We start from the raw sequence: 27205 nt of genomic DNA, 5'->3' as shown, positions 1-27205 counted from the left end.
GAACATCCTTTCTCCCCCGCCCCGAGATCATTATCAAAACACAGGAAATGGGTACATTTTAAAATAGTTTTTATTTTTTATGCCATATTCATACATGTTTACATACTTTTTGTTTTTCTTTATATTTGTATGGTTTTTGTGGTTTCATAGTTGGATTTGCATTTGTTTTTCGCTTTTGTTTTCGATTCCACTCTCGTTTATAAACATTGCGTCTGCAATTGAACCCAGATTAAGGTAATACATACATGCGAATTTCATTTAAAATTAGTTGCGTAATTTTATTTTTACATGGAATGCAGTTAAACTCTTTGCGCCCACTGTTCCCAGGCCGACAGTGAGTGCCCCTTAACCCAAAACTACGAATGGTGTATTGCATTTCGATCGAGTGGGAAATCATCTCATTACAGTTACAGTTCCGGCAAGTCGCATTAAACAAACAATCGAAATCGAGACTGTACAAACTAGGATTGAACAAATGTACATAATGGGAAACAAAAAATGATTGATTAATTTGTGCTAGGTTTTCTTTTGATTCTCTCATTTTCCACCGTCTCGTTTCCTTAGCGTTTGCTCAGCCGCTGCTCATTCTGATTTGTTTTCACTTCTGTTTTGCTTTCACTAAAATTTGTCTTGCTAGTTCGATATACATAATTTAGGCTTACGATCTAGGTTCACATAGACTACCGATAGTTCTAGAATGCACTAACCTTAGCTTAGCGAAAAGTACAGCATAAATAATTACTTTACATTACGGTTATGGGATCCTTTAGCTTTAGGCTTTAACAATTCTCGCTTTAATCGAATTTCGTTGGCTTACTGTGTCGATCGACCCTCGACTTACATAAATGTACAGACGTTGCTCAGAGGCCTTTGAATAAATAATGTGGAGGGGACGCTGCTGGTCTAAAGAAAATCCTGATTAACTATAGCAAGTTCTATGCTAATTTCGAGATATTTTACTTCCTGTTTAACTCCGAATTTGTTCTCAGTGGCAATTAAAACGATTGATTTTTGATAAAATTAGTAAAGCATTTCCAAGCTGCTAGAGCACTTTCAACAACACAAACGCAAACACACAAAATAAGGTGAACAGTTACAGATACTTTCCGAAATTTCTCTCCAAAACGAAACACAAACATAAAAAGGCGATCTCCACGTGGGGGCGCTCTGCTATTTACAAACTAAACAAAGCCTTATGTGGTTAACTAGAGTTAGGTCTCTACTAACTAGGAATTAAGTACACTCTTTAGGACTCCCTGGAGGGTGCTGGGTGGGGTGTTGGTTGGGTATTTAGGCTGGGATTGGATCAGATGTAAACGAAGGGCTAACGTTAATTAGAAATCACTTTGAAATTATTGCAGATATTAGTTTGCTTAACTCGACTTTTCGTCTGTTCGTCTGTGCAGCTTACGGGCTAAAATTATGCTAGGCTTACTAACTACCAGCTTTTCGAATACTGCTTAGAGAAAGAGGTTCATCATACTGGAAGGACCCACGAGCACTCGCAAGGATGCAAATTTTGAATGTAGCCACAATATATATCGGTTCAGTCTGAGAACAGATCAGTATCAAATATCAATCTGAACTTCAGCTGTACTTGAGAAGGTTTAGGGTGTGCACAGCACATTAATAGAACAATTGATAACAACTCTGAACTATTCCATTTTATTATTTCAATTTAAACAAGGGATGTTACCTCCTTGTGCATACCCTAATGCTTGCTTAAGGAATCGTTTTCATATGGAATCTCTGTGCAAGGGAAGTTGAGAGCTAAGCTCAATATACCCAGTCACAGAACAGTGTCTTTCAATTGCGATTGCTCGGGGTGCCGCCTCCAGTATCATAAACCCAAACGAACCATCTGAATGTGGCTCGTTTCTTAGCTTAACACGAATCAGTTGCAAACAAGAAACATCACTGGATGTTGGTTGATCGACGGGCGGCGACAGGCGGCAGGCGATGGGCAATGGGCGGCTGGCGGTAGGCGGCATGCGGCATGCGGCAGGGGCGTGGCTCAGCAGCAGAACAAGTTGCAGCCGACAATGTCCGCCTTGAACTCCAGCTGCAGGTCCGGGTCGGGCTCACAGTCCGAGGCCAGGAGCTGCTCAAGCCGCCGATCCTGGCTCCGGTCCGCAGGATCATCATCCTGCTGTCGCCGCTGCTGCTGCTGCTGCTGCCTGATGATAACCTGAGATCAGAACTCCTGCGGATACTTGATGCAGTCGGGCGCCTGGGAGCTGGAGGCCGCGGAGGCGAACAGGGAGTTGGGTCCGTTGCCGGGGCCATTGCTGCCGCCGTTGGACAGCGCTCCTGCCCCGCCACCACCTCCCACGCCACCCACTCCCACCCCCGAACCACCGCCCACAGCGCCACTGTCCTGGGACTGATAGCCGCTGGCCGCCGAGGCCGCCGCCGCCGTCTGATATGGTTCCTGATACAACTGATTGAGTCTCTAACCAGTACCCGAAAAGTGCCACGCGTCCTATGCGCTCAGGTGCGCGAACTGCGACGGATGGATATCGAACTGGTGGTAGGGGTGTCCGTAGGGACCCATGTGGTACGGCACGATGTTCATCGAGGCCATCTTGTGCTCCTTCTTCCACTTCATGCGCCGGTTCTGGAACCAGATCTTGATCTGCCGCTCCGTGAGGCACAGGGCGTGCGCGATCTCGATCCTCCGGCGGCGGGTCAGGTAGCGGTTGAAGTGGAACTCCTTCTCCAGCTCCAGCGTCTGGTAGCGGGTGTATGAGGTCCGTTGTCGTTTCGTCTCGCCATTGGCGTTCACAGTACCTGGGGGAGACAAATATGGAAATAGGTATTAGTTGGGTTGTCAGTGAGTCGAAGGAGTAAACTAAGAAACAATTTAAAAATATTTAAAAATAAAATTAAATTGGGAACTCTCTTCTTCAAATATAAATAATAACAATATTTTATTTCCCAATCCACCCCCATTGAAAGTCTTTCAGTTTACCCCGAAAACTATTTGAAGGCGTTTCTAGGCAATCGTCAAACGTTCAAGTGGACAGCACCACCCAGCCCGCTCTTCCGTTCCCCGCGACCTTTCTCACCGCTCCGAGGCAGTTAATTTTCTCATTTATTTTGTGATTTTCTGCAACGTTGCGCATTTCATAAATATGACGTGTCAAAGTGCCATTTGGTGGCACCCGAAAAAGTTCCAACCTGGCCAATAAGGGGAGCACGCAGAGTCCTCGCAAAAGTATGTATCTCGGCCCAGACAGATGTTTGTCGCTTGCCAAAACTATCCTTTCCCCTCCCCGTATCTTCCCCGTAAGATAATGACAATTTCCCGTTCTCTGCCAGTCGCCCCCGAAAACTTTTCTGTCATCTGTAAGGGGTTTCTTTTTTTTTTTTTTTGTTGGTTTGTATCTTTCCTTTTTGTCGTTGGCCAACTGCACGAGGGCGTTCGAAGCGCGTCGTTCATAATGAGGGGGCGTGCTACGGCAAAGTAGACTTTTAAAAGCCATTTACCGTGGCGTGTTATTACGGCCAACTCAATTGGCCCGCCCGCTTTGTTTTGGCTTTCCAATACACGGCAAAGAGTTGAGGCACCGAGTTCGGCAATAGATACTGTATCTGTCTGCGTATCTCTAGTATTTATATCTGGGAAATGTGTGGCAGTCAGTCAATGTGATAGACGGCAACCGCTGACTGGTGTGCGACGACCCCCTCTCTATTTTTGGGGCGACTGAAGTATAGGCTCCGTGTTCCATTGATTTAATATGGGTCACGGCCCATTTGCTGAGTTACAATAAGTTGGACTGACTTTTGCAGTTTTAATGCAAACCTTAGGTATTTTTTTTGTTTTTAATTAATGATTCATTAGGTGGTTAAGTAAGCAATGATATTCTTATGATTTTTAACATACGTTAATCCGATTCTTCCAGAATTTTCTTGGAGAGAAACATATTGGTGGGTTACTTGCTCTTGCCTTGTCATCCAAAATACACAGCGCTAAGTTCAGCTTAAATTTTAGCTTAAATTTCAGTTTAAATTTCATTTTAAATTGACTCAAAACTAAGTCTCTCCCACTCAATAGTAGCGCTATCTCTGTCCACTGCCCATACACGCTTCCAAAAGTTTTCCGCCTTTGTTGTTGCCTTTGCCGCTGTCACAGTTTAGTGGTCTTCGATGTGACGTTGGCGGAAGATGTCAGGTCACATCAATCAGCGGCGAAAATCTAAATGGAATTTCTGATTAAAGTTGAAATTAATTACCGCTCATTTAATTAAAGCGAGTTTGAGTGTGGCCAGCGTGGAAGCGCCAACATCAAAAGCTCCTGCACTTCCCCGGCTGGCTGCCATCCTGAATGGGCTTAAACTAATGACCAAGTAAACAGCGGGCAGACAGTAACCAGACAACGGCCATCGACTTCATCAGTCATGCGGATCAGCCGGCAATAGAGTGAGACAGACAGTGAGACAGAGTAGCTGTGGCCAACTGTTGTGGCAACAAATTGAATTGCACTAATCCCGGCTCTTGACCCATTTTGCTCGCTCTCCTGCAACCAACTGTCAGTCGAGCCATCATATTTGATATTGCAGGTAATATTTCTAGTGGCCATTAGGGCAAGCTTTTTTTTTCTTTTTTTAAGGAGAAACTTTTCCCAAAAAACTTGGCAGACTTCCGACTGATGCATGATGTGCAGACGTTTCCGAGTGCCCTTTACTATTTGATAAGCGAGGATCCTGACCTTGCCCAGGCGTCCGGCCAAATCGATACAGTTTTCTCTCCTCTGGGGTCAGAGACAGTTATTTTCGTGTGTCTTATTTGTTATTATGTGGCTGGCTCCGCGGAGGGACAACAAAAGACAAGCCGAGCACTTGCACTGCCATCGACCATTTACAATTGTCAAATGCGGCTGTCATATGTTGCAATTTGTTTACACCACTCAAGGGAGCTGGGAAAAGGGGAGAGGAGGAGAGTGTTGGGAACATCGTTGCGAAATGTATCTTTCGGATGCGTGCTGGTATCTGTCAGAGCTTAGGGCTGCTGCTGTCTTGGGAACGCTTCTCGAAATAATGTACAAACTTTTGTAGTTGTATAGCTGAACTAATTGCCTTGAAAACTATAACGATTTTTGGATTTTTTAAAATTTAAAGTACTATAATTTCACTTATTAAGCTTTACAATTAGTAATTCGTATAATTCAAAGCCAATTTCAGGTCAGACTAACTTATAATTTTGTTATTATTTGGTCAGCAACCTGAGGTATATCCGCTCCGAACCTGCTTCACTCTTTTTCGCTCATGATGTCTAAATCAGCCCCATCTGCTTCTCTATTACAGATCATCTCATCCCCAGCATTGCCATCCACTAATTCCCTCTCAGATTTGGTTTGATTTCCGACTAAAGATCACCGCACATCCGCAACCCGTTGAGTCCTCAGCCAAATGTCAGCACTGCGGCTTCCTCTCTCCGGGTTTTCACAGCATGTTTTATTTTTCTTTCATTTTTTCGGTTAACTACATGCGGGCAAGTAGCGCATCGCTGTCGTCATGGCCAGGCGCAAAATCCAAAGCAAAAGCCCCCAATGAGTTGACAGGGCAGGGAATCATCCGAAAGCAGCCTCATCCAACGGCACCTGGCATGTCATATCACTGGTGCTTATATCACTTGCCGGGGGGAGATCTCTTGACAGCGCCAATGAGCGAACATTCGAAGCGTTTTACAAGTTTGTTCCCATTTCCCAGCCACCTCAATGGGATGGGATGCTATGGCTTCGCACTGAGATGCCAGTGCCTCTGCCTCTGCCGCAGTCTGTATCTTTGTCTGGGTCTGGGCATTTGTGAAATACTATATAGACATATTGGATTTTGCATGTACAAACATATATATGTACACATATTTCAAAGACAGAACGCCCCAAGAATGAAGAATCTGCTGTGTGACTTTTATATTGTTGAGTTTCTTTTGTGCCAATACCCTTTTTATTTTTAAGCATCAACGGACCAGATAAAACGTTTTATAAATTGTATAAAACATATGATTAAAGCCTAAATAGTTTATATATTTTTAATAAAATTCTAATCTTCATGTTAAGGGAACTATCTAAATAAATTTTCATACTATAAACCCCCGAAAGAGGGTATTTACTAGTCCCCTTTGGCACAACCTTCCCTCATGCTTGGTCATTTCATTTGCATTTCGCGTAAGATGACGTCAAGTGTACTTGGCTAAGAGAGCGGCGCGCTGACAGCCGCTTAACATATCAGTTGGAAATTTGAAATTTTTTGGTGCATCCCATTTCGGGCTGCATGCAAAAATCTGTTTCAGAATTTATTAAGTGACGATCGGAGCTCGGAGAGCTCCTTCGATCTCAGTGTCACCGGCTCCGATTCTGCAATTCAAATTGCCATTGTCCGGCCGACATGTTCCCCCTGATGTTTCTTCTTGTGATTGACACGGGATTAGCATACACGGGACTCGAGGCGACTCCACTTCATGCCACTCCACTCGATCGCTGGCAGGTTCAAAGTTAAGCTGAAAACCTTTGGCGTAGGTCAGACATCACAGGCTCGTTCGAGCCGAAGTTTAATTGTTTTCTGTTCTGGCCGTGGCGCAAATAGAAATAAAAATACGACAAAAAGATACTTGCGGCTTGTCACAAACACTTGTAGCGGTCATTTGTCAACGGTCTGGCGTCTGGTCAGGCGCAAAAAAGAAAAAACTAAATAAAAAATATACAACAACGACTGAACATCGTCATCGTAATCAGCAACGTGTGCGGCACTCCAAGATCCCAGCACCTGGGATGCCATGCCAGGGTATGCCATGGTATGGGAGCGAGGGGCGCACGATCATCTGGCGGCCTCAGTTTTGATCTTATCGCGCAAAAACAACTTTGAACTTGTTGCACTTTTAAAGGGGAATTGTAAAGTTTACACAGAGAAAAATATGATAATATTCTGATATAATTTATATTGTTTAAAAACAAGCTCTACTTATAAACTTCTTACTATTCTTCTAATTGTGAACCTTTATTAATATGTGTTACAATTTCCCCAAGTGCAGGGCAGGGTCAGTTTGGTGGGCAAACGGAAACTCCATAAATCAACGCATTTCCGATGATCGACGAAGATCGGTGGCTACTTTGTGGCCTGCGACTAATGAGTCGTTTAGCCGAAAACCATTATCAATGTCAAAATTCCAGACGAGGACCATTACTCATAGGAAGCGAGCGAGTCGGGAATTTTGTCACAAATTGAACTAATTAAATACAACAAGTGATCGTGATCAGGGCCAAGATTGCTTGGATTGAGCAGGAATTCCGAGCAGTTTCGCGGCTCTCTGGAAACTAAAATTCCCTCAAATACGATTCGAACTCGAACAGTTCCATAAATAAATCAGACTGAGAGCGCGAGGTGCCACGCTTGAGGTCTGCTGAAAGAGATAAATCTTGGACCCTGGGACCCGATCGGAGCAGATGAGGATATATGGAATGGCATGGGATGGGATGGGATGGGATGGTGGAGGAGTCAAAAGGGCCGACGCGCCAAGGGTCGCCAAGGGGACATGTGCGGCGCGGGTTAATTTCTTTCGGAAAAAGAAAATTAATCAAATATGCGGTCGCCGGGCTATCTGGGCATGTATCTGCCTCTCTATCCGCGCACTATAGCCCTCTCTCTCGCAGAGCGTTGCATTCCTGAGGTGATAAATGATGCTGACTCTTTCCGTGTGTGTTACTTTGGGGGGCAGCCGACAAATGATGTGACATTCGTGATAATGAAAGTGTTACCATGGCCTCCGCCCACTCCATGGGCACATAACACGCGCTGGACAACAGGTGTTTTGGGGTCCATCGATGTCCACGGACCATTAAAGCGCTATTAAATCGTAGTCACAACTACTGTCTGCCACTGTCTGGATATATTTGTCACTCCCTGGGGCAAGGGATGGTGTGGGAAATCCCGAAAAAATAGCAGGAACAGCGGCCGAGCTTGATCATTAATCACAATTCAAATAAAGGAAGCGATGCAGTCACAGGATGGTGGTCAGGAGAATGGCAGGAATATTAAAAACACTTCAAGAAATGGGATGCAGCCACTTCAGGGGAACTTTTCTTATTGTTTTTGTGTAGCTTTGTGGTGCGAATTGTGCGTGGCCTTGCCTTAGACCCACCCACATCCACTTCCAACCCACTCCCCTCAGGTTTTTTGGGCACTCGCGTGGCTGCCTTTTGCCGGGTTTCGTGAAAAATGGAAATTATGTCAAGAAGTAAATTGATTATTTCGCTTTAAAGCATTTTTCAATTTATATTCCGTGTTTGTTGTCAACACGAACACATTCAGTTTCGTCAGTCCGACAGCCGCCACAATGCGCAAGAATGGTATTTCGAGCGCTTTTTTCGCCGTTTTCTCCATTTACTCAAGAGCCACTCGGGCGAAATGACATCATGTGGCACCGAGCCTTGGTTCTCAACTCTCGGATACAACAGCTGATGGCAAATTGGATGGTCTGAACCTTGAGGGTTTTGCTGAAAAACAGCATATGGTTTCCGGTTTTTACAAAACTAAGGCAGGAATTTGGGTCCAGCGAGGGTAGGAGGTTCTAGGAATGATTTCTACCAAATAAGTTGCAAATTATGAAATTATTAAAAAATAAACCATTATAAAACCAATAGAAATAGAAAGGTAACAAAGTTTAAAACCATTTACAAACAATATCAAGTTTCAAATTCATTAATTCTAATTCTAAAGTCTAGTAAATTCAAAAAGACAAGAGCCTTCGTAAAATAATTAAATTTTAATCCCCGAAATCAATGTATTTGACCTTCAGTAATTATTTAACTAACTTTGCACCCAATTGAATCGCACCAATTAAGCCAGTCATCGAAATCCACCTGTTGATTGGACACTCGGGACTTAAGTGCTTTTCGGGGGATTAAGCCAGGCAAACGCCCTCAGGAGACACGTGACGCCCCCGACCCACCTTCTTCACCCACACCTGGACGCGTTTCTCTGCCATTCCCGGCATTAGACAACCAACCCTCAGAGAGCTTTCCACGCGAAGGAGTTGGCCATAATTGTTTTCAATTCGAGACAGTTGCCAACCCCCAACTCGACGCGGGGCCACCTCATCCTTCGGTCCTCTGGCAGCTCGCTGGCATAATGAGCTGGGTAACAAATTATGCCGCTTGTAGCTCGCATTGTGTTGAAAATATAATAAATGAATTATCTGCATAATTAATGAGATTTTAATTTTTAATGGCGCGTCGCAGGCTCCCAGGGCCCCGGAAAGCGGACTGGGAGCCAGCATAAAACCCACACAGAGAGCCGCGGAGCGGTCAGCGTTATCGGGTCCCGCGTATCTCTTAGATACAATTTTAATGTGACTTCTTGCAAATTATTTATGCGCTCATTTTCGCTCAGATAATTATCGTTTATCTCTGATTTAAAGAGTTCTCTCCGGCCGAAGAAGCTGTGGAGCACACAGACACAGACACACACGCACACACACCAGGTACGGGCTGGCAGGTAGGTGTGTGCCCATGTTCGAGTCCAAAATGACTACCTCAGTTAATTATGGGGCTCCCGAGTAGGGAGCGAGCGAGCGTCGCGCATGCGCACATAAATTAGCCGGACTGCGCTGGAAACCTGTTTCCCGACTCCGCATAAAGACCGCGAAAAGGGGAACTCCCTCCCGCGAGATACCCTGCACCGTTGCACCCATTTTTAATGAGTGTCCTGTCGTCTGCAGTTGAATGAACGCGCTACAAAATGCGGCATTGTCGTTGTCTGGCGTTGGCTTCTGGAGTTCTCGCTCATTTTCCCGCAGCCCCATGATTAACTGCTCGGGGTCTTTGACTGGCGCTGATGACCACAGGTCCACGTCCGTGTCCGTGTCTGCGTCCGTGTCCTGGTCCCCGTCCAGAGTCATGCCCCGGACCCAACCAGACCCAATAATCAATCACGGGCACGTTGAAGAATTTTTTTCTCCGCGATTTTGATTTACTCCCGTCGCACTCATTGACTTTCCATTAATAATTTCCTTTGGAAATTGCATCCTGTGGCAATCGTTGTAATTGTGATGAATTCTTTATTAATGCAGAGTCCGGGGAGAGGGATCGGGGAGTAAGAGCTACTGTCAATGGCGTTAGGTTCAATTATCTTCCATATTTCTTGCGGCTGGCAGAGGCTGGGCAATTCATTTGCGATCCATCAGATAGCCGTCAGCAATTTGCATTTGCATTTGAATATAAGTTATCGCCGCCCCCGGACCCTCCACTATTTAATTTGCTAGTTGATGCGATTTTGATGATGCATTTAAATGCAGTTATCTGATTGACTTGGAGTTGCACAACAGCCTAGCCAACTAAGCTGAGTTGTCCCAGGTCAACGAGGGCAAGATTGAGAGCTCTGCATCGGCCATTAGCTGATCTACTTAGAGGTCATTAATCAAGACAAGATATTCTGTATTCAAATTATCGCTAATAGAGCTGTAGAATGTGTCCGCTTTATTTCATAAGAGCTTTCGAATCATTTGATATTTGCCATTCATTGAGAGCTGCACAGACTTTTCTACCGGTTCTCGGCGCCTCCCAAAACCCAGCTCAGTATTAGTTAATTAAATGGAAATACAAAATACACAGCCGGCTCAAACAAATTAACTTGAAATTTAACTTAAAGAAATAATAAAAAAGATGTATTTGCAAGCTTCGTTTTTAGAAAACAAAAGTATTCAACATGGCTGCCCCGACAGCATGTCAGAGAAGATGTGAACACGAGAAAAAAGCATACAAAAGTGAACAAAAAAACGCGATACAAAATTAAAACCCCAAGCAGAGCCTCAGCGACGGAGGCTGCGGTGATGAAGATGGAGATGGTGAAGTCAGGGCGCGGAACAAGTTTTCAAAACTTGCTACAAAGGTGTCTTTAAAAATCTTTTAATTTCGACGCTTTTTCCCCGGTCTCTTGCCCCTTTTCTTGCTTATATTTTTGCTGTTGCTGTCGAGCAATGTGCAAATTTGCTGTCGTCAGTGGAGCTGAAACCGAAAATGGAGCTGGAGAAGGAGCTCGAACCGGGCTGGGAGCTGCTAGTCGCCGCCCGCCTTTTAATGAAGCGCGAAGTGCAGCAAATGTATCTGTATCTGCGATTGCACGGAGAGAAATAACTTGGATCTAACTGCTCTATTTCGATGGTAAAAATATCTTAAAAATTCATCATAGAAATATATATATATTCATATGAGAGACTCTTTATGAATTTAAAGTTGTTTAGCTAAAGTTTTAAAGCTTTTTTTTTCGTTGTGCTTCTTTTTGCCTCATTTTTGAAAGTAAAGCCTGTACAAGCCAGCTGACCCGAAGTGGTCCTGGGCCCAAGGGCAGAACGTTGCCAACAAATTGCAATTGTTGCCATTGCATTCGGCCTGTCACTGCAAAAGGGAGTCACAAGACACACACACATACTCTCCCCCCAGGGGGTCCCCCGAGCTGACCCTTGAACCCCGGCCATTTTAGCACGCCGTAAACAGGAAGAGAGCCCCAGTTGCCGGCGTGGCACGAAATATGGCCAGGAAAAGCCAAGTGGAAGTGCCAGACATTTAAATCGAATTGGCTTCAGGTGGCACAACGGGCAGTTCGGTTTTAATCTGCGAAATGTAAGCCAGTGCTGCACGTAGCCGCAGACAGCAGATACATATGTATCTGCCAGATACACTCGCACACATACGGACCACGCGTGTAACTCAATTTTCAATGGAGAAGGAGGCGTCTGGCTGCACACGTCCCTCCGCCCCAGTTGGCCAAAATCCGGCACGAGGTGAGCTGTGGGCTTTGCGCCGCGAGGGGCGGAGTGAACCCAACCAGGGCTGCCTTGTGGGTTTGTCTACTCAGCCAAATAGTTTTGCCGCCTGCATTAATAATTCACAATTTCATCTCGAATTGTATGCGATTTGTGATGGTTTTCGTTTAACTTTGGTTTTGTTAGCCGTTCAGCTTCAAGGTCTGCGGTCTGAGACCAGGTCCCCATGTAGCAAGAGCCTGTTGCTGTTGCTACTCCTTGAAACAGTGGTGAAAGGGTGTAAAGAAAAAACGTATATCTTATGTTTTTTGGTGAGGTATTACTTATAGTTAACATAGATATTTTTGTATGGCTTTTAATTTAGGGTATTTCTATTGTTTTTTGCTATAATTCTTAAGAGGTTTTATATGTGAAAGCAAAAGGTTTTCTATATTGAAATGTTTATATAGCTAAATAAAAAGAATGAATAGAGTTTTTCTATGATGATAACATTGTGAGCAATATATTTTAGGCTTCGAAATAAACATTCTTCGATTTTCTTCCCCGAAAGTAGCCCCATAATTAACCTGTGCATCCCACTGTGCACAGTTCGCTTATCGCCGTTGCGTCATTTCATTTAAGTTAATGCGCAAAGAGATTAATATTCTATGCGTATCTCGGCGAAACCGGCCACAGGAAAAAGGGGAAAGCGGTAACTGGGTGAGAAGTTGATGTGGGGATGTGGCACTGGAAGTGGAGCTGGTTTGGGATCCATGGCAATCTGCAGATGTGCGCCAATTTGCGACTGAATTTGATAAATTCGCATTGCAGCGCTGCCGTGACACTCGCATGGATTTATGGCTCGCACTTTTTCACCATTCAAATCGCAATTACTTTGCTTGATTCGCAATTTAAATCCCCCAGCCCCAATCGAGTATCTGGCAGATATAGATATAACATAGATACGCATATATGCACCGGTAGTTCTCTAAACAATAGAGAAAGAGTAAACAACATTCGGGCGCTGAGCAAGTCCATTAGACTGTCGTATCAAAGTGAAATGGTTCTGCCAGAGCTTCCCGTTCTGAGTCCGTGAAAGTATCTCGTGGATGTATCTGCGCTAGCCGCTTGCATCTATCAGCGCTGGCACATCATCAGTCATTAGTGGCGCCATTGTTGGCTCTTTAAATATTGTTGTCTTTGTTGCCGGCGAATGGGCCCCATTGTTACTGTCTCGCTCGCTGCCCCCCTTTTATGCGCTTTTATTAACTTTGGCCAAAATGTGGCCGACTGCCACTTGAAGCCATCAATGGGCCACAAAGTTTCATAAACAACCAGCTCTTCGGGCCATCATTCATCTTTTTCTGTGTGTGCCGAGTTGAAGACGCTTTAAAAGTGTTTTCTTCACCGCCTGATTTGGGCTATATGATGAGTGATCTTCCTGGGGCAGACAAAGACAATGTCTTTGGGTAAGTATATATAGAACTGCACTAGAGTTGACCTACAAACAAATGAAATAATTTGGGGGATATGAGGCGGAATCTAGACAGCTAATGAGCAGCTAATTTCGATTACACTGTGCGGAAGTCATTTGAAAATTCGAAAGGAAATGTAATTCATTTTTTAAATGTTATTAGAACCTTATAAATTAAATGTGTATTTGTTGTTTGTCAACTTTAAGTTCAAAGAACATTATTTATATTATATTTTTTAAGACTGTATTTGAATTCTTCGTTCGTCACACTGTCTTATTAGGAACTTGCTCTCGTTCCACAGCCCGTATCTTCACAACTTAAAGCCAAATGAAATTCAATTCAAGCGGAGGGCTGAGTGTGCTCAGCATCCCTCTAAAATGAATGGAACACCAAATTCATTAAGAACAATCGCCATTAAAACACACTCTGCGCAATCGAGTGCCAAAAAGTTACGCTTGGTGCGAAACAATTCGACGGGCACTTCTGTTTTTTTAGCCACCTATTAGCGGCCCAGAAAACAGCCCCAGAGTTGGCTAATGATAGGCCCCGGCTTCTGACTCGGATCCATCATCCCGGGACCGAAGGAGAAGTGAAATAAATTTATGTTCTACTGCACTTTCAGCACCTTGCGCGGATGCCTGGCATTTTGCATTCACCTCGCGCGGTGGGCATTATAAAAATCATTTTCAGTTTCGGAATCGGGCTCGGTCTCGGGCTCGGAGGGGCCTTAGAACGGGTCGAGTACCAAAATAAAAATAATAACAATCATTATGATTAAACGAAGCTATTCGAAAAGTCGTGTTCCAAGTTAATGAAAATGTAATTGGGCAGCCAGTGCCGGGCGCGTTTTCCTTCCTGGCTCTGGATCTTCTGGTTCTCCTGCACCTCGGCTGGTCTCTGCCGCCTGTTCGCCTGTCTGCTGGTCTTTTTCTTTCCATTTTTTATGGGCGGGGGCAGGCGCAAAAGCAGCATGGCGGCAGGAGCCGAAGCTGCAACTGCAACGGCAGGTCCACGAGCAGACAGCGACACCCCAGACCATTTCCGAGAGAGTACCGGGAACCCAACCCCAGTTCTACACAGAAAAAAAGGGGTATAAGCTGGAGATTTGATTTTAAAATTATCAAAGGGAAATTCTTATAAAAAAAGCATACGAAAATCGGAAGACTATAACAACATAAGGTTATTCTCTTTACATTTTCTTAGTTAATATAGTAATGCTCTTAATCAAATAGTCCCAGTTTAACTTAAAAACTTTTAAGAATTCAAAACCCAATCAAAAAGTTTCTTCTAATTTAATTTATTTACTTTTCTTCAAGTGCATTTCCAGTCTCAGAGGCTGCTGCATATTGCTGCCTTGCAGCGGCCGCCGCGTATCTTGTATCTGGCATTCAACTCGTTTGCAAACTATTAATTTTGTGTAACATCCTGGCATCTGCCGCATCGAGTGGCCAAAGCCTTCGGGTTGAACGGCACGATCGGCGAGAAGGGAGAGAAACCAAACTCCAGATATTTGCAATTTAGATTTGAAAATATACTTTTCGCTGGCTATATATTTTCCCGGAGTTTCCCACTTTTCGCCCGGCTTCTGTTTTAATTCTTCAGCTGTGGCCAGGTCCCATTTCTGACACGATACTTGGCGATTATTATACGAATTATAAGCAATTTTCTGACATTATTTTTCAAGCCGAAATAGCACGCCAACTTGAACTTATTTTTAAGAGCAATTATCGCAAGCAAAAGCATAAGTATATGGCTGGCAAAGTGCATAAATATAAAGCCGGCATATTGTATAAATAAATAAATAACCCACTAATTAGGGAGCGGCCCCCTCTGAATAAAAAAATGTACGGGCCGAAATGTCAACAAATTGTCAATATAAATAAAAGAGGCTGGGGCAGAGGCAGGTCTAATAGGCATTTGACATTTCGTAAGTGCCGTCTGCCAGTCATCATCAGCAGGTAGTCCTATATCTTTGCATCTGTATCCGTATCTGCTGGCTGCATCTTTTGATGATCTGCTTGGAGCCCTGCCAGCTTTGGTCTTGTCAATTAGAGGATGAATTTCGAATGCCAAGCGACATCAGAGGACTGCACGCGGTATTAACAAACGGATTTTTCTAATTGTAAAAAGCAGGTACATATTATTCTACAGGTTTTCTTGCAAATAATTAGCATCAATCGACTTTTTCTTCTGTGTACTAATCGTTCGATACTCGATGCCAGGAGCTTCTTTTGGAGAGGCCTCTTCTGGCGAAAAGTGGTTCGCAGAATTCAGCAGACAGTCTCGTTCTCTCCGCGACGAAGATGGCGTTTTGGCTGGCGTTTTTTCTTTACATTTTAAAATGGTTGCCACAGTAACAACTTGACGTGATTATATGCAATCAGCCCGGCTCCCGGCCCCTCCTTTGCCCCCCTGACTCCTGCCTGCTTCCCGCCTCATGAGCAACATGCACTCGAAATTTGCATAATTGTTAACATGATGTTGCTGTTGCTGCTGTTATTTTTACTGGACTTTAATCAGTGCCTGTTTCCGATTCTTCCCTCTAGATTACCCTTTATTATTGGCATTTGCGCTGCTTGGCACCTGCAACAACGTTTTTTAATAGCGATTCTTAGTTTGGCTGCAATTATGAGAAAGGAACTAGCACATGCCAACACACCCAGCTGAAACTCCTAATAAAGACATTTGGTGTCGAAAATTGAGTTGTGCTCTGGGACGATAACGTGCCCAGCTTAATGGTCCGGCAGGCTGTTGACTCTTGGACTTTTATGGAATGGGTGTGGTGCCAGAGCCTCGATGTACATGTATCTATATCTGTGCCTACAGTTTTTATATATATTTATTAAGTTCTAAAAACCTCTCTGTAACAACTGCTTTATCGAAAGCGGATTCTAGTAAAGTAATTACTTTTAAGCACATTTGTTGCATGTTTGACTAAAAGAAGACATCGTATATAATTACCAGGGTATGTATTTATTGGGAAGAACTGAAACAATAACCGCTTTAGTTATAGTCATACATAATTGTGTGTTCTCAATGTATCTTTTACTTAGAACCCGATTTATAGTCTGCAGCCTATTGTTATAGCTGTATCCAGTGGAGATGTAATTATATTTTAAGATATGGCTGCACATAGTTGTATAGATGGCTGCCTTTCACATTGCCCTCAACCGAATATGATTAAGAAAGTAATTAAATCTCGACGATGCATGAAAACTCAGGGAAAATGGCAAAGCCAGACGGAGATGCCCAGATCCACGAGATACATTATTTGCCGAGTGCGTCTTTTTCGTGGGCGCTGGCAAAGTATCTGCATCTGCATCTGTATCTGTATACGTTTCTGTATTTGCATCCATTTCATTCATGTCTCTTCCAGGCGAAGTTCATGTTCTTCATTACGGCACCCCGTTACCCGGCCTCCCCGCCGCAATCAATTTCTTGGGCGCTTCCACTTGCTGCAATTTGCATAACAGATACTCGCCGTTCTTGCTGTTGTTGCCCCGGCTGCCATGAGTAACAGATACATAAATAATAACAATGTGCCCCATTGATTGGAACCGAGCAGGGAACGAGTTTCCACCTTCCCCGCCCGAACACACACGCGCGCAAATCGAAATGGAAAATCAGCCAAAGTTGCTAATCAATATGTATCTGTGAGCTCGCTGCTGACTTGTTGGCAGTCTGACTATTTATAAGGCCCCCTGAGCTGCATTTCAGCGTCTTTTTAATTGGCTGACATGTTGTGATTTCGGGTTGTCAAGTGCTACTCGCTGTCGCCAGTATGGAAATGCAAAATGCCAGCCGGCATTTAAGCAATTAAGCCTTTCAACGGTCAAATTATCTAGGAACTCGGCATGGAGTGTGCCAAAACCACATTGATTGTGGCAAGATTTACATAATGTATTTCATAGATAAATTCTATTGATTTTAAGGAAGTATAAGGTTAAATTTGGTATAGTTTCTTAATATTTCCTTTACATTCTTTTAAAAAAAGTATACTTTTCCCTATTGAATCTTGTTTGAGTGGTCTTCTAGTTGATGTTAGTTTATTATTAATATATTCTTAAATTATATTTATATATTTTCAAAATAAAAACAGGTATTTGGATTGACCTTCATTGCTTTGTTTTGAAATGATTTCATATTTGTTAAAAATAAAAAGCTGCTCGGTTCTACTTCAATGAGCTAATGAGCGCTGCGTCTGATTGATGAGACACCGAGCCAAAACTTGGCAAAAAATAGTTCCCAGAACGTGAATCTAATGATTTATACGTGGACACAAAAATTTAATTATTTTTTTTGCGCTCAAAAATAATAAACGAGCTGCAAGCCAGATTGCAGCCAGGTAGATCCAAGCAAATGTCAAACTATTTGGAGCCCAATTAATCTCGCCAACTACTGCCAATAAATATGAGGAATCATTCCGATAATTCGATTATGCCGGGATCCCCAGAACGACTTCGTGAGTTGCCCTGTCAATGGGTCAGCCGCGGTGGCGGGGAGATATACGAGGGGTGGCAGAAAGAAAAATCTGTGTGCGCGCCAGAGACATGATGAAAAATCGACCAACAATTTTTCGTTCACAATTTTCCAGCCCAACAAATTTCGGCCGAAAATGCGTTCGGTTAAATTTAAATATAAACCGAGCGAGGTGCTGAGATTTATATCAAGCCACAGTATCCGTAGTATCCGCATCTCGGAGATGTATCTGCATCTGTATATATATGTACGTGTCTTCGGCGGTTTTATGAGTTATTGTGGGAGTCAGGCGGCCTTAGCTGCGGGATCGGGATCGGATCGCTTCACATTTGTTTACAATTTTCACGCGCTACGATTTTCGCGGTCGAGTTTTTCACGCAGCGCTCTCGCTGGAAACTCGGAAAATCGAAGAGCGTAAGTGCGAGGGAAATTTTGTTATTGTTTATGTATTTTGACAAGATTCCCCGCGCGCACAGTTTGCCAGACAATTTGGAGCTGAGCACACGGCAACAACCCACAGCCAAGAGGCAACTGAATATGCCCAGTTGCAACACCAAGTGTCTCGCAGCAGCGGTAATGAGTGCTGGATGAGGTATCGAAGGAGCTATCCGATGGGTCAGCGATTGAGGTGAGCTTATCCACCGAGGATGTTGATTCATGATGCTGATTTGCCAGACAATTCCTCATAAGTGGGGGTGAGTCAGTTAGGCGATTCAGCGAAGACAAACAGCCTCATTCACAAATTAATAACCCAACATGGTACATTTTATAGTTAATTAATTTTCAATCGATGATAGGTGTTTTGTAATTTAATGCCACATTAATTAAAGCAATAATCTAGAGGCAATTGGATATAATAGTTCATTGATAAAGTCTATTACTTATTGGTTTATTAAAATGCAACTATTTTTCTAGGTCTAGCTTTATATTTATTCTTTATATAGATGAAATAATTATCGTTATTGAATTAGCTTTAGATAAACTTATATTTGAATTTGTAATGAAAATAGAATATGCAATAGTGGACTCTTAAGTAATTATCTATAATTATTCAGCAAAGGTCGCTATTTTCTATCATGTTCTGCTTTTCCCCTCAAATGAACCACTTCAATATCAGTTTTTAAATCAAAATCAATACTCACTCTGTCCGAGATGCACTCGCTTCATCCAGGGATATATCTGCGGCGGATTCTTCTTGCCGTTGCCGCTATTCTGGCTGCTGCCCGCCTCATTGCCGCTGTCGCTCTCCGAGTCCGAGTCACCGCCGCCGGGACTGTGCATCGGAACGTTGACGTTCCCGGAACCCCCTGCTCCACCGGGAACGCTGTGGTTGTTGTTCAAACTGGCGGCTGCAGCGGCGGCCGCCAAGCTGCCGCCTAGGACGCCCTTGTTCAGCGACCGGGCCACGCTCTCCACCACCGAGCTGGGCGACAGCTTCGGCGATATATCCCTGGTGGACAGATCCTGCGGACTGGCCAGCGACTGGCTGTTGTTGTTGTTGTTGGCGCTGCTGTTGTTATTGTTGCTGGGCACACCGCCGCCCCCGGCTCCGCCACTGCCACCGCCGCCCGGCGTCGACGGATCGTTGGCGTACTTGCAACTGATGTTGCTCTGCTGCTGCTGCTGTTGCGGGTGTTGCTGCTGTTGCTGGGCGAGCTGCTGCTGCTGCTGGGCAACCGCCGCTGCCGCTGCATGGGCATGCTGCTGCTGCTGTTGCTGCTGCTGCTGCAGGAGCAGGCGCTGCGGTTGCAGCTGTGTGTAGTCCACCATATCGGGGTTACCCTGTCCGCCGTAGGCCGCCTGGTTGGCGTAGTGCGCTTGCGGCGTGTTGGGGTACAGGTTGGGCGTATAGGCAGCCGCCGCTGGGAAATAGTCGTTGGCTCCCGGAGTCGCCGCCCCCGCGCTGCCCTGTCCACCATTGGCTCCGCCGGTGGCCACAACGCCTCCGCTGACACCACCACCGCCACCGCCGCCACCTACATTGCCGGCGCCCGCACTGGAGTTTCCCGCTCCCGGGTGACTCTGTTGAGGGTTCATCTGCTGCGGGTAGCAGGAGGCCAGTGAGTTGACGAACTGGTACGAGGACATGGCAAAGCAGTCGGGATCCATTCTGAAGCCAGTTGTCCTAGTCGTGGGTTGGAGTCTGTAAAAGAGGGTTTGGGATAGGAATTAGAAATGTTGCAAGTTGTAGATTAACTAAGGAGTGCTTTCCCTTTTTCTTTAATTAATAAGTCATTATTTTTTTGTTAAAATAAATTTAGTATATAATTTAGATCAGTATTGCTTACGAGAAATCTCCTCATAAATATAAAGTTATCATCAATTTTCAAGAATAATTTCCATAAAATGAAGCTAGTTCTTTAAGTACAATGGCATACGAAGAAGCGAACAATGTTATGGCTTTTCATTCGCTTTTTGTTTTGAGATCTCACTTTTCGATTAGCAACATTGTATCGGAGAAGCTCCTGGGAAGGGGATTGAGTATTTGTATTTAAGTAAAGAATCTGCGGGATTCAACATGGGAGAGGCAGTCAGCAGAGGGAAGGCTCAAGCCCCTGGGGAATACAAATAAATTGCCAAATGCAGATAAGAAGGAAATATTCATAAGTATTACAAGATGATGACCAATATAAAGGCTTAATATTTGTACAGCAATTTATCAAAATAAAATATATTGATAAAAAGAATAACAAAGTTCTGGAAGAGTAACCGAGTAAGTCCGACAAGGAAGTACTTATCAAAACCCTATAGTGAAAATATCTAAAGAACCAAAGTTATTTCCCTAAAATGTTTTACTTTTAAAACCCAATATCGTTCCTCTCTCCCCTAGTGATATCCGGCTTAGTTCAAAAATACCTGCAGATAAAAGAAAATGCCTAAGAAGGGATCCGGCAAGTGGAACCCAAGTCACTGTCTCCTGATTGGTTCGTCCCCCGAAGTGTTCCTTGGGACGCTGATAATTTCACTCGGCTTTTACTTGGCTTATTATTATTATTATTACTTTTAGAACGGTAGAGTCGGTTTTTTTTGTATTATTTTCCGCTGGTGGAGAGAGTCGGGCCTGCCTAAGCATGCAATTTGAGCAGGCCGGGCCATCGAGCTGGATACTGGTATCCGCGTATAGGAACCTTTGGCCAGGAATGCCGAGGGACCGCCCACTCTTCTGGACACACTTGGCGGAAACTTCTTGCGGCTGCACTTACCGGCCATGCCGTGCCACGTCCCCTCCTGAGCTCCCATCTCCCAGTGGGATGGTGCACCATCGCAGATATTGCAGTCTTGGTCTTGGTCTTGGTCGCGGTCTTGGCATGTTTGTTCAATGGTGGAAAAACCCGTATTCTGTGCGGCGCAGATAGCAAACAAAAGCAATGACCCTCCGCTTCGAAAGGAGCTGAAGGGAAGGGAAAGGAGTCTCGAATCGCCCGAGAGCCGAAAAAGTGCAAAAAGGCAATGAGGCAAAAGAGGCCAAGCGAGGCCGCTGCACATGAACATGGCCGAAAAAACTAAAGAATAATCGAGCAGGCCACGAAGCTTTGGTAAATCGAGACTTAAATACCCTGGCAGGTATTCAAAAATGCTCTTTACAAGAATATTTTGGGGGATAAAGGCAATACTCTATAGTCCACGCATTCTTAGACAAACCAGAAAGTTTAATTTAAAGAGAGAAAAACTAGTATAATTTTCATTCGACTGACTTAAAAGCTATAGCCTAAAAATGTACTAAACTTAATTGGTAAAAATCTATCTAGTACCCTGTTAAAGGGTATCAAAATAAACAGCAAAACATCAGAGCACCCAGAGAACTTGGGCCAAAAACAATGCAGCCAACTCCATGCCCCTCACCGCCCGTGCCTGCCCTTTTTGTGGCTTGAAACCAATAATTTTGATTCAGTGGGCAATTTAACCCTTTAGCATGTTGGCCAAATGAAAGGAGCTCTCAACTTGGGCTTAAATTAAAACGCCGTACGCCATTCGAAACTGGCCGAGAACCGAGAACCCAAGGAGCGAATGCTCAGCTCTGGACAGAGATTTATTTGATGAGCAGTGTTCTCGGGGAAAACACAGCGCAAAAAATAAAATTTAAAGGAAATATTGTAAGCTTGCCTTCAGCTTTCTTCCTCTCACTCCGATCGCCTCCGATTATAGGCTTTAAGGCCGTGGTAACGGTGCTTTGGATAAACCACCTCTTGATCCGGCAATATGGGAATTATAGTTGTAGACAAGCGCCCGTGTTTAAGCCGAACAAGGCCGAAATCAGCGAAATTATAGGATCAGCGTCTCTGGCTGACTTTGAACCTTTGACTGGCAGATATTTGAACAACCTAAGGTCGAATCGATTTGGGGGCAAATCGAATAGAAGCGATGAAAATTGATTGGGTGAAAAACAACAGCTTTACGATGGAAAAAGGCAACTATGAGGGGTTATTGAAGTTAGTTAACTAAAGTACTAGAAATTGATATAAGAAACACCAAAAAGCAGCGATTAAATAGTAATTCAAATGAAAAATTATAGCTCTTTGACTTCTGTGCACTCAACAAACTATTTTCTCTACAGTTGCAGTTCTGAAAAACAAACTCTTCGTTTCCCGATCACTTAAGGGCGAATTAAAAATTCCTAATAACCCGAAGATGGGGAGCAGCCAAAGCCATAAATTAAACGAATTTTCAAAATTGTTTTCCAAATAGTTTGAGACGGCGCTGAGCCGACAAGCGGTTCAATTGGTGTTAATTAAATCCATGAATAATAAAAACGCCAAGCGAATTTTGCGGGCAGGAGTCGGGGAAATCGTTAAAGAAAAGAGAGCGGGAGGGACAGACGCTGTCTTAGATTGGCGATCGTCGGCCGAGCTCATAAGAAAGTCATAAATTATGGCAATTCTTTCGGGCTCAGTGACATTTTGGACTCGATCGAGGGAGCAAACAGCCGAGTTTTCCCTTTGTTCCTCCTCTATTATATAAACAATTCCAATGTGCCTTCGAATGGGAGTGAAATTTCTTTCTGGTGCCCCGATACTTAAACCGCAGAACGAATTTCCCTCTCCCAGAAACGTCCTTTTCCGTCTCACACGGCCACAGGTAGGATCTCAGCTCTTGGACACTAAACAGTAGACAGGGGAGGGCAGGGGTCGGGGCGAGAGTAAATAAACACCAATTGAGTTGCACATGCGTCTGTCGATGCCATAAATCAATTTGGGGAAATATTCCGGGGCGACAGCTGAAAAGGGTTTTCCTTCTGGACGCTGACGTTACATTCTAAGAGGGTCGCGGAGTTTGAGGGTACTTTGCCCGGGGGCAGGAGCTGAGCATCTGCGCTATTAAGATGATTAACTTTTGCATAATCGATAATTAACCTTTTTTGGGAGAAGTTTTTAGATTTGCATATAAGCAAAGAAGTGGGTTTTTCAATTCCTCTCTGACATTTTTGCTTAGGTTACAAGTAGGGTTCAGTTTAGATACGATTTATATTTTATATTTGCATATTTTAAAACTACTTGGATTGCTTTTATACATATCTAGTAAATCTAAAAATATAATTAAAGGTTTTATAGTCACAAAATATGTTATTATTTAATATCTAAAAATGTAAGGAGTATTTTTCCTGCATAATAAACCTTTAACTTATGCAAAACTTTAAGGTCTTGTACGACTGAATAAATTTAGACATCTCCACAGATTAATTTAAAATATACCGATGCCAGACCTAGCATAACCCGTTTCCCATCTGCCACCTTCTAAGCCACTCCATTGAGAGGGAACTGTCCTCCATTTCGGAGCACTCCATCATCGTCATCATCTACGTCATCGTCTGCTCTGCCAAGGGGCCACCATCTTAATTATGAGACGGACAAAACACCCAAAGCAGTTACTTCGCCTACGAATGTCGCCCGTTTGGCCGTTTGTCGTCACCATTACGGATTTGTGCCCCAAACGAGCCGGGCCATAAATCATAATTTTTAATATTTGTTGTCAACAGGGGCGTAGCCTGAGCCTGTGTGCATGTAAACACGCCGCTCCAGAACCTACGGAACCTCCAGAACGAGCTGCGGTACGCACGAGTTCGGCTCACACTCTCAACAACAATTCAAAAAAAAAAAAAAAAAGAAAACATAACACAGAAAAAATAAAGATAAATAAAAGGTATTTGCGCACGCGCAGTCACACTCATTGGCGAAGCTTGTCGTCCCGCTCACTCGGCCTTCCGGAGGCATGGGCGCAACAGAGAGGGCCAGAGACTGTGTGCGGACCCATTAAAAAGTCATAAAAATTTGTAAGCACCTCATAAAAATAGTCATAAATATTATTCCTCTTCATCTTTTTGTGTATCTCCCCCCACTCCCGACTCCCGATCCGTGCAACCCTCGTCACAGTTGCCGTTTGCGGTTTGTTTGTTTGTCATGGCACTCATAATTTTTATGAGTTCTCTCCAATTGTTTTCCCAACTCGAAGCCAATCATCGATCCCGATCCTCCTCACTGCAAGCAGCCATTAGCGGTCGAGCAGTGTGGTCTGTCATCTCGTCTTGGCCCTCATAATTTACGATCTGTTGCGCAATTGTCGAGTCGGAATTATTGTCACAGAGGTCCTGTTTCTGTCCAAGGACATCTCAATTGTGTAATATGTCATGGTTTTTGGCTACTGTCCGAGGATATTCCTCGTGTAACTTGATTGCGGTTCCTGGAGGTGTAAGATTAGGATTATTATAAAAAAATCTTTAAAATTTAATTGTATAAATTGTACATTTGGAAATCCTTCTGTTGCCTTTATTATTAAAGAGTTGTCTTCTTTTTAACTAGACTAAATTATCTAATTTGTCTTTGCCTTAGGTTTAATTTATAATTTCTAATAAATATTCATTTAACCTTGCATTTACTGCAGCTTAAGCAGTAACTTTTGCTGCCTGTGAAATTCAACTATTGTTGATTTTATTTTCCTTACTCTAGTCTAGTATTTATTGTGCACATATTTCTTTTCTGGACAAAACTGTCTGCCATTTTGGCCAATAGATCAACGACTTTAGCACAAATTTTCAGCTTGCGTGTTTGCGATTTTGATTTATAAGTACGAGCAAGTAGAGTTGAAACATCAAGGGCTGGGAGGGAAAGCCAGGGTTAGGACATGATGAATGTCTCCGTCGGGCGCAGGCATAATTTACTATTTCAGTCAGGCTGCAAAAGACACTCGAACCTCGGACTTTGGACCTCAGACCTACTCCCGCCAATTAGCTGGGAACTGGGAACTGAGAACTGAGATATGGGAATGGCACTGGGTCCGCAAGTGTCTCTCTGTTGTGCCCACATTATGCAACCGGGGCAGCCAGCTCTTTGATCTTGGCCCACCCTCGGCGAATAAGCAAATGAAAGTGACCTACATCAAGTGGAATTTCTTCCACTTACCGCACATATGGGAGGCAATGCCGGGGATGCAGAATATAGGACCAGGAGCAGCGTCTTGGCGAACTTCCCGCTCCAGACGTTGCGCACCAGTGCGTCTGGCTGCCGAGTTGGTGGCTTCTTCTCTTCGTTTTACATAATTTCAGGTTCGCCCCATGGCGTCTTGGCCAGCATGAGTCCGCTCCCCGGACAGGCCAAGCCTACTACTATATGCTCGGTTTCTTCATCCCTACACGGCGGAGTACATAGGGCTATGTGCCTGGATTAGCCTTCTGCGAGTGGTATGTATATGAGGCGCTTGTTAGGCATTTTTCATTTGCTGTGACATTTCGCCTTTGTGCCTCTTAATTATTTCAAAAGCGGCTGCATTTCGTTTTAATGAAGTGAAAATTCCTTGTGTTGATATCGCACACGCAACCCAATGAAAAATTACTAAAACACACAACGAAAGGCAGAAACAAAGGCCAAATATAGGGAAAATACAAAGTCGTTTTGGGGTTTGGTTTCGGAAAATATATATACAACCTCTCCTTATTGATTTATTAAGATGATATTTCTTGGTTTCGACTAAGATAGGAGTTTCTTACGATTTATAAGGAGTTAGAAAAGTAAGCAGTAGATTTTAATTTCATAAGGAAAAGTATTTTCTTTAGTTTTTATGTTTAAACAAATAATTCAATAATAAATTATTATAATACACAAAATATTCCAACACCAAATTTATGAATAATATATTATTTAGTGGCGAGTATACCTATTTTTTTAGAGTTGATTTGTTTGAAATTATTGATTTAATCGTTGAAGCAAATTATATATTTAAATATTTATGATTCAAGCTAGTTGACAAGGAATAACAGAGAATCAAAATATGTATTTTAATTTCCAGTTATCAGTTAAATCCAATCTTGTGATTATTATTCTAAAGATACTATCTCATTTGAGTTGTCTTAGCTTTTGACCTAGAAAAATTTAAGTTTCGGTGAAATTAATATACTCAATCTGCCACAGGAAAAACTTTTTCCAACACAAATAAAAAATCACAGTAAAATAAAAAACAAAAATTAAATCAAAACAAATAGATCCCAAATTCGAATCATATTTTTCAGCAATCTAAACTCAATTTCCTGCCTCGCAACCCGATTTACTCACAATTTCTGTTAGCCGTCGGCGTTTGGCATTCACCTACGAACGAGTGGGTTCGGTTTTGTTTGCTTGGTTATTCACTGCACAATCACCGATTTCACTTGTCCGAGACTTGGTTTTTCATTAGAGAGCGGAAATCTCGATGACCTGGGGACAGTTCCGGATATCTGCGGAGTTAATCCGCTGGCATCCTGCAGCGGCAAATTGGCTTGGCTCTGGCCGGGGGTACCTGCACTCGAGAGTTTATTCGAATGCTTTTAAGCGGTAATTGGACGGCTTTTGGATATCACACACGCACTGGCACAATTTGTCACAGACCCAGATGCAGATGCAGATGCGATCGCGATAAGTATCTGCAGGATGGCTGAGAAGTATCTGCACGGATTTCACGCCGAATTTATGACTGTCCATCAACGACGGCATCGATGCAGGCACATTCGCAGGCACTGGCACTTTGCTGGCCATCCATCTTACGCTGTTATCGAACAGTATCGCAGTATCTGAGTGTCTTAGTATCTGTATCTCTGTGTTCGCGCGGCACAGCTGTGCGTTGGATTGTTTTTATTTTTTTAGTTTCTGTTTTAGTTGGGTGTTTTTACTTATTGCTGTATATATTCCGGTGTATCCGCGGATACGTGCTCGAAGCGCCAATGTCTCACTTTGACTGCTCGGGCATAATTCAAATATCTGAGCATCAATAAAAAACACACACAACACAGCACACACACACTGACGCGCCGCCTCACTCACTCACACTCCCCACGCGGCGTCCAATTGTATCTGCGAGTACGAGCAAGTAGGGCTATATATCTTTCGGATACCAAGTGCATCGCGTAAAAAGAGCAAGGCGAGTAATTCGAATAGCGAGCGAGGGAGACAGCAACACTCCGCTCTCCGTCGCCATCGCCAGCGCCATCTCGCTCGCTCGGCTACCTTTGCGGACGCGGAGAACGTTTTGGTATCAACCGCCAAACCAGA

The 27205-nt window shown here is 43.7% G+C and overlaps 1 protein-coding gene across 1 annotated transcript; it reads right to left on the bottom strand.

The window, feature by feature from the left end:
• Positions 1–52: 52 nt before the first annotated feature.
• Positions 53–26870, bottom strand: Scr (Sex combs reduced). The gene is given in 3 exon segments (XM_017176211.3): positions 53–2790; positions 18836–19836; positions 26234–26870. Coding segments are annotated over 2 exon segments (1743 nt in total). The 5' UTR covers positions 19803–19836; positions 26234–26870; the 3' UTR covers positions 53–2014.
• Between the last annotated feature and the right edge of the window lie 335 nt (positions 26871–27205).

Source organism: Drosophila kikkawai, chromosome 3R (genome assembly GCF_030179895.1).
Source record: "Drosophila kikkawai strain 14028-0561.14 chromosome 3R, DkikHiC1v2, whole genome shotgun sequence".
In the NCBI taxonomy this organism is placed as follows: Eukaryota; Metazoa; Arthropoda; class Insecta; order Diptera; family Drosophilidae; genus Drosophila; species Drosophila kikkawai.
This window is presented reverse-complemented; position numbering and strand designations above follow the sequence as displayed.